The sequence below is a fragment of the Lathyrus oleraceus genome, chromosome 4, assembly GCF_024323335.1.
Source record: "Lathyrus oleraceus cultivar Zhongwan6 chromosome 4, CAAS_Psat_ZW6_1.0, whole genome shotgun sequence".
Classification (NCBI taxonomy): Eukaryota; Viridiplantae; Streptophyta; class Magnoliopsida; order Fabales; family Fabaceae; genus Lathyrus; species Lathyrus oleraceus.
Window position 1 is genome coordinate 214174288 of NC_066582.1, and position 11656 is coordinate 214185943.

Consider the following 11656-nt stretch of genomic DNA (forward strand, 5'->3'; position numbering starts at 1 on the left):
TCGAGACCCTAAAAAATCAGAGATCCTGTGCGGTAGCACTTCTCGCACCCCTACAGGATCGTCCCTGCCAGTATCTAATATATATTTTTTATGATATACTGCAACATATGTTATAAATTAAATACACACTAATAACACAATATTATGAATCAATACTCTAAACATAACTTAAAAAATACATGAACTTATATAGCTATAATTTACGGTGAAGATATAACCTAAACATTAGTTAAAAGTATATGAACTTAAATACACCATTAAACATAACCTAGATTGTGAAAGCTAGAGACAAATTCTAAACATGTGAAAATAAAAAGATGGAAAAAAAAAACAAATATGATGATATTTTGTACGAGGAAGACGATGTTGCTCTTTTGCGTGTTTAATCGCCATTAACTTGTGTTTGTCGTCAATACAATGACTTTTAAGAGTTTGCATTCATGAAATGAGTGATTCGTATAAGTCAAAGATTTTATAAAGAAAACAATATTTTTAATTAAAAAAAAAAAGAATTTCTTATTTCATCCTATTCGGTGGAAAAATACTCCATGAAAAATTTAAAATACCTCTTAGATTTTAAAGATGCATCTCTGGACGCACTATGCCAAACAAGGGATTAGACAGCGCTTTTTTTGACATTAGACAGCGCTTAAAAGCGCTGGCTATACTGGCGCTGGTATAGGTCTTAGACAGCGCTTAATTTACTAAAAAAGCGCTGGCATAGGGGGGGTTTAGACAGCGCTTTTTCAGTAAAAGCGCTGTCTAAAACCCCCCTATGCCAGCGCTTCTTTAGTTAATTTCATGTTGAAATTAACTAAAAAAGCGCTGGCATAGGGGGGGTTTAGACAGCGCTTTTACTGAAAAAGCGCTGTCTAAACCCCCCCTATGTCAGCGCTTTTATTAAAAAAGCGCTGGCATAGGTGGTTAATTCAACAAAATATAGTGTAAAAAAGCGCTGGCATAGGGTGGGCTATACCAGCGCTTTTACAGAAAAAGCGCTGGTATAGCCCACCCTATGCCAGCGCTTTTTTACACTATATTTTGTTGAATTAACCACCTATGCCAGCGCTTTTTTGATAAAAGCGCTGTCTAAGGTCAAAATTAAAATGCCTTTACCAGCGCTTTTTGCCTAAAAGCGCTGTCTAAGACTCCAAATTTTGGAGGATCTTTTTATACGTTTTCACCACATTATTTAGCACCTGTAAATTGCAAATTTCAGCAGATTTTCATAAATTGGAGCTTGAATCCAATCTATATGCACCTTATAGTTCAACACATTGTAGTTCTATCTTCTGAATATGCACATATACTTGAAAATCTATATGCATTATAAACACATTATAGTTCAACACAATATACTTCTAATTTCAGCAGTTTTTTGAGTATTTATATATATACTTGAAAATGTTTGCCTTTACAAAAAATCTACACATTTCTAATAACCTCCAAAAATGCTAATCAAAATGTATTTCAACACATTCTAGTTCTATCTTCTAAATATGCTATATAACCTGAAACAACACCAAATAAAGATTGTAGTAAGCAAATGGAATTCACTCAAAGTTATTCAGATCACATTCAAAATTAAAGTAAGAGTTCAATACCTCACAAAACCTGTAGCTCGATAATGAATTGACACAATTCCTCTTTAATTTCATCCAACTGATCTTTTGAGTAATAAGCACATCTATATTCATCAAAGTACTACATAATAATATAACATAGTATGATTTAGTTAAATCTATTTAATTATGAGAAATATGTGTTAAATATGAAAATAACTCATAAGTTAGAAATCCATACATCAGATGGAATATCTGTTCGATCCATAAGAAGAGTTTCTTTCATAAACCTCAACGTGTAATATCCACAATCTATATTATTACGCTGTCGAGGACACTACACATGGAAAAACAATATGGATAAATATCCTAAGTTTTATCATGTGTCATCACTAATATAATCAAAATTGTGATAATTAATATACCTCCACTCTATTCCATGTAATGTTATTGGCTTTTCTCTTTGGTACTTGAATTTTTCTTTGTGCTCGAACAGTTTGTATAATGCTATAATGAAATATAAACGAATATTTAGAACAATTCACATAAATAAATAAGTATACACACGAATATTGGGTTATTTGCACTTACGTGTCAACTATCGTCTTCATAGCAGGGTATGTTGTCCAATCATTGTGTAAAGAATCCAAATAATACACAATTTCTTTAAAAGGATTTATCGCGACCAACAACCAATGTCCACTGTAATAAAACAAATGTTAGATGGAAACTTTCTACACGACGTCAAAATATGAAAAATTATAACAGATGAATTTAGATTGAAGAACTAACCCGTCGCCGGTATTAAACGGTAAAAAGAACAACTTTTCTCTATCTGTGTCGGCCATAAAGCGCTCGACTACATACGTCCTGACTTCATCTGGTTTTCTTATCATTTCGGTTAAGTTAGTTTTCATGGGATTTAAGAATGAGAATCTTTGCTCCAACCCACGCGGACCCATCAATTTGTCATATAAATACCTTATATAAAAACATCATTAACATTTAGACTATTCATATGAAACGAGTAAATAACTTGTTCAAGAATTTAAACAAAGTAGATCGGATATACCTCATGTATGTGTTGATAACACCAACGCTTAATTGCGTATGATACAAAATTTGATCAAAATCCTCTTTACCCAATGGCTCGGCATACTCAAAACCAAAAATAGCTCCATCCATAGGTATTAAACGAACACATCCATCCGAAATATCTGTCGTTTCTAAATATGTATGGAGGCACGCTCTATACTTGGAAGGATTTTTCTTTTTAGCCCCGGTCCTCTTGGAAATTTCAGTCTTCTTAGCAACAGGAATCTAAATATCATATAATTAGTAAGGTGAAGTGTAAGATGACGAATTAACAGGAATCTAAATAGCATATAATTGTGATGTACCTCTTTTTGCGATGCAACTGACTCGATTTCCCGCGCAATCCCCTTATCTTTTGCTTTGGATTTTGTGGGAGTCTAATTAACATTAACATGTAAAAAATGTGTACGTAAAATGCGCGTAAAAAATTTGAATACCTAAAGGTTCATAATGGTTTTAAGCATACCTCATATCCTACGATAATGAGGTCTGTCGGCCATGCAACAAATGAACCTATGGCATCTCCCAATAAAGTTGCATCCGAAACATCGTCAGGATGTGGTAATAACGCATCCTTCTCCAAAGCAATATCAACCGAGACTTTCAAAGATCCAGTAGGGAGCGGTTTAGTGTGAAGTAATTCACCCAAATTGTTATGAACTTTCCCCTTGCCAACCATCCGATAAGTCGGTCTCGCTAAGTAGAGGTGACAAGGTGAAATGCCCTAAAACCAATAATAAATATGACATTTTTAATGTGTATATATGACAATTAAATAAATTAAGCTAATTTAATTTCATAATAAGATATATAATTACCTCTGGAATAGTCGGTTGAAAATTACAATTGATACTATCTTTGTCACTAGTATCTTTAAAACCCGCTGCTCGATCTCTTTCTCTTTCCTTTCTTAATTCAAGAACTTCAGCTTTTAATGCTTCCAAAGTTTGCTGCAGTTCTTTATTGCTAGGAGTCTTTTGTTTTTTAATATTCAAGGATTTTTGAGTGATCCCAAATCCCTTGCCCCTCACCCGACCAGAATACTCGGGAACATCTAATGCTCGACTCAGTATGCTCCTGCAATCAGTGTCTTCATATGGAACTATAGATTGAGATAGAGTCTCCTGAAAATCATATGAACATACACACAATAGTAATGTTATTGTCTTAAGTAAGTGTCAAAGTCAAAGTGTTCGAAATTGGACGATTCAAAAGTGTCAAAGTCAAAGTGTTATTGTCTTAAATAATGCTATACTTACACATTTCTCAAATATTTGTTGAACGTCTTCTTTAATCTTTCCATCCTTACCGACACGGGCTTCCTTCCACAAAACATGTGCCGGAAGAGATGTTTCAGAACTATTCTCCTTTGTTAACTACACATTAAGCATAATATGATCAAATATAACTCATGACAAAATATGATCAAATATAACAAGTATATCAATGCAATTTATAGATACTTACTATAGACTGCTCTAAGCGTCCATATCCAACACGCCCTTTTCTATAGAGATACGCCGGACTTGATGCTCTTTGCCGGTTTGTTTCACTTACACTCTTAAATTCTTGGGTTTTTCGTTTGGATTTAAACGTTTCCCATTCTTTAGGTGAAATCAAACTTGCATATTTAGATGGAAGCTCTGCATCAACAAAAGTACCTTCCGTATCCCTAAGAAAGGTGGTTGATAAAAAGGTTCTAAACCCTCTTAGTAACTTTCCGGCCAATTTGAGACAATGATCTCTTCTGTTTTCTTCGATGTCGAAACACCTCTACGAAAAACATACACACATTGCGTTAGTACAATTAATTTAAAGACATAATCGTCATTAAAAACAAATAACATCACATATGGTACCTTTATCTCACTCCATATTTTGTCTTTAGCTTCGTTCAATTGTTTATTTCTCCAATTATCACAAGTAATTGGAACTTCATTCCTTACCATTTTGTACTCTTCGGGTCATTCACATAGAACACTTGTTTAGCTTGAGATGCTAGAATAAAAGGTTCATCTTTGTACCCCACCCTAGTAAGATCAACTTGCAAAAATCCAGACTTATCCATTCGTATGCCACTACTATTCACCCACTTGCAACCAAAGATGGGAATCTGAAACTTCTCATAATCAAACACCCAAATGTGCTCAATAACTCCAAAATATGACAAATTTGCATATTTGGGGTTTAAGTCCTTCATACTTGATATATGCATTGCTTCAGCTAGCACGGTGACACCACTATTTTGCATAGTACTCTTATCATCTTGTTCTTTGGTATAAAATGTGTATCCATTAATTGAATATGCGCTATGAGAAAACACATGCAAACTTGGACCATATGCCAAACATCTCAACCTTTCTGTTACCGAAGAAGGATCTGAAGAGCGCTTCAAATAAATATGATCCTTCAACCATTGTATGAAACTTTGATTGTGCTCTATAACTATCCAATTTTCATTTCTGTTCGGATTTAACCTTCGGAGTACATCCTTGTGCATTTCAACATATGGCTCAACCTCATTATTATTGTGCAGAACATACAAATGAACTTGATCCCGTTCATCCCTTGATATTGTCACAATTTTATTCCCAATTAATTTTTTACCTTCCATTTTGTCGAAAATCTGAGCTCTGGGGAGTCCAATCGATTGAACGTTAGACAAATATTCAGTACAAAACTCAACAGCTTCTTCAACAATGTATCGTTCAACAATACAACCCTCTGGTCGACTTCGGGATTTCACGTACCCTTTTAATATTTTCATATACCGTTCAGCAGGGTACATCCATCTCATATAAGCTGGTCCACACAACTGTGTCTCTTTCACAAGATGAACAACTAAATGAACCATTATGTCAAAAAAAGACGGAGGAAAATACATTTCAAGCTCACACAAGGTAATTACAATCTCTTTTTGTAGTGTTGGTAAGATCTCGGGATCGATCACCTTACTACAAATTGACCTAAAGAAAAAACACAATTTAGTTATGGCACTTCTTACTTTTTCTGGCAAAATAGAACGTATACCTATCGGTAGAAAATGTTCCATTATAACATGGCAATCATGTGTCTTCAAATTCTTCAACTTGAGGTCTTTCATAGAAACAAGTCTTCTGATATCAGATGAGTAACCTTCTGGAACCTTAACTTCACTCAGAGACTTACACAAATTTTTTTTCTCCTTTCTAGATAAAGTAAAAGCGGCAGGTGGTAGATATGTTCGTCTTCCTTTCTTCACGGGTGCTAATTCAGTTCTCATTCCCATTTTTAACATGTCCTGCCTTGCTTTAAGGCCATCCTTAGACTTGCCTTTTATATTGAGTAATGTACCGATAACACTTTCAAATACGTTTTTTTCAATATGCATAACATCGAGAAAATGTCTCACGTACAAAGACTTCCAATATGGCAATTCAAAAAATATCGACCTTTTCTTCCACCCACCTTTCACAATCTTATGTGCAAAAGGCTTGCCAAACTCAGTACGCACATCTTTCACCTTTTCAAAAACTTGTTCACCTGACAATGCGGGTGGAGCTCTACGATGTTCGGTGTCTCCATTGAATGCTTTTCTCCACCCACGGTAGTGATGTTTAGAATGTAAGAATCTACGATGACCGAGAAACACATTCTTCTGGCAAAGTTCCAATCGAATCGTATCGGTTCCGTCTTCACAAACAGGACACGCACGTTGACCTTTAATGCTATACCCAGATAGATTCCCGTATGCTGGAAAATCATTAATTGTGCCAAACAACATCGCCCTCAAATTGAAACTTTCTTTCCTATATCCATCATAAACCTCCACACCGTTCTCCCACAAAATCTTTAAATCTTCGATCAGAGGTGTCAAGTATACGTCTATGTCATTCCCTGGTTGTTTAGGCCCAGAGATTAACATAGATAACATCATGTACTTACGCTTCATACATAGCCACGGAGGTAGGTTATAAATCATAAGAATCACAGGCCATGTGGTATGTGAGATACTTTGAAGACCATGTGGGTTCATTCCATCAGTAGATAATGCCAATCGAAGGTTTCTTGCTTCTGATCCAAACTCAGGATAATCATTATCAATCTTCGACCACTGTGGTGAATCAGCCGGATGCCGATACTTTCCATCAATAATTCTTTCATCTGCATGCCAAGTAAGATGTCTTGCATCGGTTTCACTACGAAACATGCGCCTAAATCTCGGAATTATCGGAAAATACCATAAGACTTTTGCGGGAGATAATCTTTTCTTATATCGAGACAAACCGCATTTAGGGCACTCAGTTAACATTGCATATTCGTTACGAAACAAAATGCAATCGTTAGGACAAGCATGTATCTTATCATAGCTCATGCCAATAGAGCACAACATTTTTTTTGCCTCATAGGTTCGATTAGGAAGAACATTATCATCCGGTAGCATTTCTCTCATAAGGGCCAACAACTCTGTGAAACTTTTATCCGACCATCCATTGCCCGCCTTTAAGTTGTACAACTTTAATACCGCAGAAAGTCTTGAGAATTTAGTGCAACCTTTGTACAACGGTTTCTCTGCATCGCTTACCATCCTCTCAAACATTTCAGGACAATCATGAAGATCTTCATCCAGTGCTTCTACAATCTCTTCAACTCGATCACAATCGTATGTTTCCGTGTCTTTGTCGTATGAAGCATAGGTCGTATTACTTTTCTCCCTCTGTTCAACATTCTCGTTAATTTTCTCACCATGAAATATCCAACACGTATAACTTCGATCAATTCCACGCATCAGTAAATGCGATTTCAATCCATCTGCGTCAACCCGACCCATATAACAACAACCCAAGCAAGGACATTTCATTCGACTGGGGTCTTTGACATGTTCAACAGCAAACTTAACGAATTCCAATACCCCATTCTCGTACTCTTTCGACAATCGATCGGCAGACATCCATTTTTTATCCATGGTTTTCCTAAATTATTCACGCAACTATTTCAAAACAACATAAAAGAAGAATTTCCTAAGATAAACACTTTCGCGTCACAAAAAGAAGATTATTACAAACTAATAAATTATATATATATATATATATATATATATATATATATATATATATATATATATATATATATATATATATATATATATATATATATATATATATATATATATATATATATATATATATATATATATATATATATATATATATATATATATATATATATATATATATATATATATATATATATATATATATATATATATATATATATATATATATATATATATATATATATATATATATATATATATCTATTCTTCTACTAACTATGAAGTGAAGTAACTATAACTATGTTGTAGTTATGCTATTAAAATCATGACAATTTGGATATTTATTATGATTGAATGTCAAATGATTGGAAATAATTTAGAGGACTAACACCATATATGAATAAACAACTTATTTCCACGTTTATCATATAATTGCTTATATTATAAGTCATTTCTATGAAAAAAAGAAGAAGAGGCAATAAGTTACTACCTTTTAATTGTGGATGTCAACAAAGCTTGTTAGCAATAGTCCTCAATTGAGTCCTAAGGAAATGAACACCCTATAAAATAAACAACAGCTTATTAGACATTAAACAGATCAAGCAATGTATCAATCAGTCAGTAAAGTAATCAACTAAAGTACAAGCAATTCAAGTAGGGTAATATGTCAATCCAAAACTAGTTCAGCATTGTCAAAAACCAATTTAATACCAATCCAACTTAGCAAAATATTTTCCAAACCAGTCCAACACATTCAAGCAAATAACAAGTGTAGTTCAAATGTGCAATATAGTTCAGCAGTCCAACATAATTCAAGTTTAATCAGTTCAGTTTCATGGCATCAGAAAAAAAACAATTCAACAAGGTAAAATCACAAGCCAAGTCAATGCAGTTCCATTCAATTAACTTTGACTCACATCATTCCCATTCAAACAAGCTAGCCTTTCTTTAACTGTCTAACAGCTGACCTGCATTTTCTAAACTTGCATTTCAGTTTTTCATTCTAACACTAACCACACTAATTAACTATTTCATTAACACTAACACCGTCTCCCTTTAACAGTTCTATCTAATCCTATCCAACTTACACGCCAATGCTAACAATCACATTTAACACTTGCTACAATTCATCATCAGTATAATAGAAACCTAATGGAAGCAAACACAAACCATCTCCCTTTGACATGGTGATTAATATCAAAAATATATACATTTGTTAACATACCACAAAAGAATCAACTGCCCTAACACACAAAAGAATCAACTGCCCTAACACAAGAGAATCAACTGCCCTAACACATGAACCACAAAAGAATCAACCCAGAAGCAAACCTTTATCACTAATAAACTGCCCTAAATAAAGAAAGATGAAACGAACAGAAAATGCACTTACAAAAATGTAAACGGTGATGAACGAAGTGAGTGATGAACGCAGGAATCAAGAATGGAGGTTTTGGGAGAAGCAGTGATGATGAACGCAACGAGTATGAACGCAGTGAGAAGAAGGTTGTGGGAGCGAGGGAAACAAAATGGGCCTTAACGTACTGAATGAATTCATATATTATAATTTACTAAAAAAAAATTTTGGTAAATAAGGCCTTAGACAGCGCTTTTATGAAAAGCGCTGGCTAAGCTCACAAATTAAAATGGCCTTAGACAGCGCTTTGAAGGAAAGCGCTGGCACAGGAGGGGTCAATAGCAGCGCTTCTAAAAGCGCTGTATAAGGTAGGCCTTATACAGCGCTTTTTTTAAAAATTTAAAAGGCCTTAGACAGCGCTTTTGGGAGAAGCGCTGTATAAGGTGACCTTGTCAAAAGCGCTGTATAAGGTAGGCCTTATACAGCGCTTTTGTTGTGATTAATTTAAATAATTTTAAGGCCTTATACAGCGCTTCTCCCAAAAGCGCTGTCTAAGGTGACCTTCTAAAAAGCGCTGTATAAGGTAGGCCTTAGACAGCGCTTTTGTTGTGATTAATTTAAATAATTTTAAGGCCTTAGACAGCGCTTTTGGGAGAAGCGATGTATAAGGTGGACCTTCTCAAAAGCGCTGTCTAAGGTAGGCCATTTAGCAGCGCTTTTAAAAAGCGCTGTCTAAGACCATCCATTTAGCAGCGCTTTAAGCCATCTACGTATTCAGTTTCCTTATTTTTATTTTTTTCTAACGTGTAGCAGCGCTTTTGGAGAAAAGCGCTGTCTAAGGGGCGCTGCCAAAAACCTGTTTTGGCGTAGTGACGCACGTTGTTTAAAATCTAAACGTTAACTTATTTAGAAATGCATCTTCGTAACATTTTAAAACATACATCACGCATCACATTCGAAACGTATTTTACACGTTTATCATTTCGGAGATACATCTTCGTTTATGATTTACGGAGATACATCTCTGTACACTTTCAGAACAATGCACGTTGTGTTTTGTTTATGGTTATTCAGATCAAGATGATTATTTATGTATATGTTATGTACCATGTTATGTGATAAGATTTAAACCATACAGTTGATATGCAAAAAATGACATACATGAATTCAGATGATCCAAAAATGACATATAGATAAAGTCAAAATACACGATAAAGTAACATGAAATAAAAATAAAATACAATCCATAATGAATATAAAGTACAACAACTATATACTACTACACTATTGCGTATGTCAGACTTCATCTCATCTGGCTCCTCTGGCTCATCCTCCTTCATTATCCCTCGTCCTTCGGCGTTGTCTCTGGTACATGAATGCATCTTGTGTCTCCGTCGTGATGACATATAGGATCTGCCTCTTATCAGGCCCATCAGGGAAGATACATCTGTCAATGTCTGCCTGCACAATCTCTATTATGCGACAACATATTGGCAAGGCATCATGAGCATGATCTAACTGTGTTTGCTCCTCCTATAATATATCTTGATGAGCTCGCCATATTCAATCTCTTGGAGCATCCTGCACCATATACAAATGTGACACCTTGAAGAACCATCTGATGTACTCGTCGGCGTAGCTCCAGTCGCTCTCAACTATGGTACTTCGTGTCTCCTCTTGTACCAGATGACTAAGATAATCATTAAACATGACATCCATCTCTCTACGTGTAAAAGTAGGAGGAGCAGAGACAACATAGTGTCTGGGAATAGTCTGAATGTAGTCAAACTTCCGCATCATGCGCTCAGGAAGATGAGGAGCAGTGAGACGTGATTCGCAAGTTAACCATCTTGAGTATAACACTATGTCGTTAAATGATCGCATCTCACGATGATCGACATAGTTGTTGTAGTGCATGTCCTCGACAACCAAGCAGTCAAGATAAACTATGAACAACTATATCACCTAGTTTCCTCTGAGCGGGGAAAATGCAGACGCATGTGTCATATCCTCAGTATAAGTCGGCACGCAAGACCAATCAGAGATGCGCGAGAAGTGTTGGAGGATCCAAGCTTGAAAAATGTTGGAATGCATGAATCATCAGTAAGGGCGTTGTAAAAATCAATTAAAATGACACAAAAATATTAAAAGACAAACAAATATTCTCGTAAGTAGTGAGATGTTGCATGTGACCTGCTTCGTCTTCCACCTACAGCCATCTGATAACTTGAGCACAAGTAAACCAAACAAATGGACCCAACTTATACTCATGGATCCGCTCGAAGTCCTTGAAGTACCATAGGTAGAAAACATCCACATAAGTGGAACTTTTGTCTATAAAAATCACAGTGTCAACCAAATATGGCAGGTATGCTCTCGAAACGTACGCTCTATGGAGCCCCGCCTACTCGTCATCGCCTCTAGCATGTTCTGCTCTAACGATCTCATATGTATATACCTTTTTGAGGAATTAAAACCTAGCATGATCCGCTCTGGTTTTTTCAAACTCCCTCATGGTAGCCTCGGAGTTAACTCCCAAATAGTATACCATCATCTCGAGTGTCACGTCTTTGCTAATCCTCCCATGATCTAGAAGTTTCCCCTTAA

The 11656-nt window shown here is 35.4% G+C and overlaps 2 protein-coding genes across 2 annotated transcripts; both read right to left on the minus strand.

Annotated features, from left to right (window-relative positions):
* Nucleotides 1–1356: 1356 nt before the first annotated feature.
* Nucleotides 1357–9209, minus strand: LOC127074604 (uncharacterized). Its single transcript, XM_051015935.1, has 14 exons — nt 9086–9209; nt 4517–4598; nt 4125–4430; nt 3917–4033; nt 3476–3781; nt 3124–3381; nt 2963–3034; nt 2635–2882; nt 2355–2543; nt 2154–2264; nt 1988–2069; nt 1804–1899; nt 1605–1704; nt 1357–1511 (listed from the first exon to the last, which is right to left on the minus strand). Exons 6-13 carry the CDS (start codon nt 3334–3336, stop codon nt 1606–1608), a joined length of 1110 nt encoding a protein of 369 aa, XP_050871892.1. The 5' UTR covers nt 3337–3381; nt 3476–3781; nt 3917–4033; nt 4125–4430; nt 4517–4598; nt 9086–9209; the 3' UTR covers nt 1357–1511; nt 1605.
* A 1403-nt stretch (nt 9210–10612) lies between these two features.
* On the minus strand, nt 10613–10966 carry LOC127136732 (uncharacterized). The gene has a single exon (XM_051063259.1). It carries the CDS (start codon nt 10964–10966, stop codon nt 10613–10615), a length of 354 nt encoding a protein of 117 aa, XP_050919216.1.
* Nucleotides 10967–11656: the final 690 nt, after the last annotated feature.

Excerpts from the sequence above, each read along its gene's own strand:
- LOC127074604 (XM_051015935.1), bottom strand. The coding sequence starts at position 3,336 with ATGGTTGGCAAGGGGAAAGTTCATAACAATTTGGGTGAATTACTTCAC. Across the intron at positions 2,070-2,153 it reads ATGAAGACGATAGTTGACAC|CATTATACAAACTGTTCGAG; the intron begins GTAAGTGCAAAT and ends ATTTCATTATAG. Across the intron at positions 1,900-1,987 it reads TTACATGGAATAGAGTGGAG|TGTCCTCGACAGCGTAATAA; the intron begins GTATATTAATTA and ends TTCCATGTGTAG.
- LOC127136732 (XM_051063259.1), bottom strand. The coding sequence starts at position 10,966 with ATGCACTACAACAACTATGTCGATCATCGTGAGATGCGATCATTTAAC.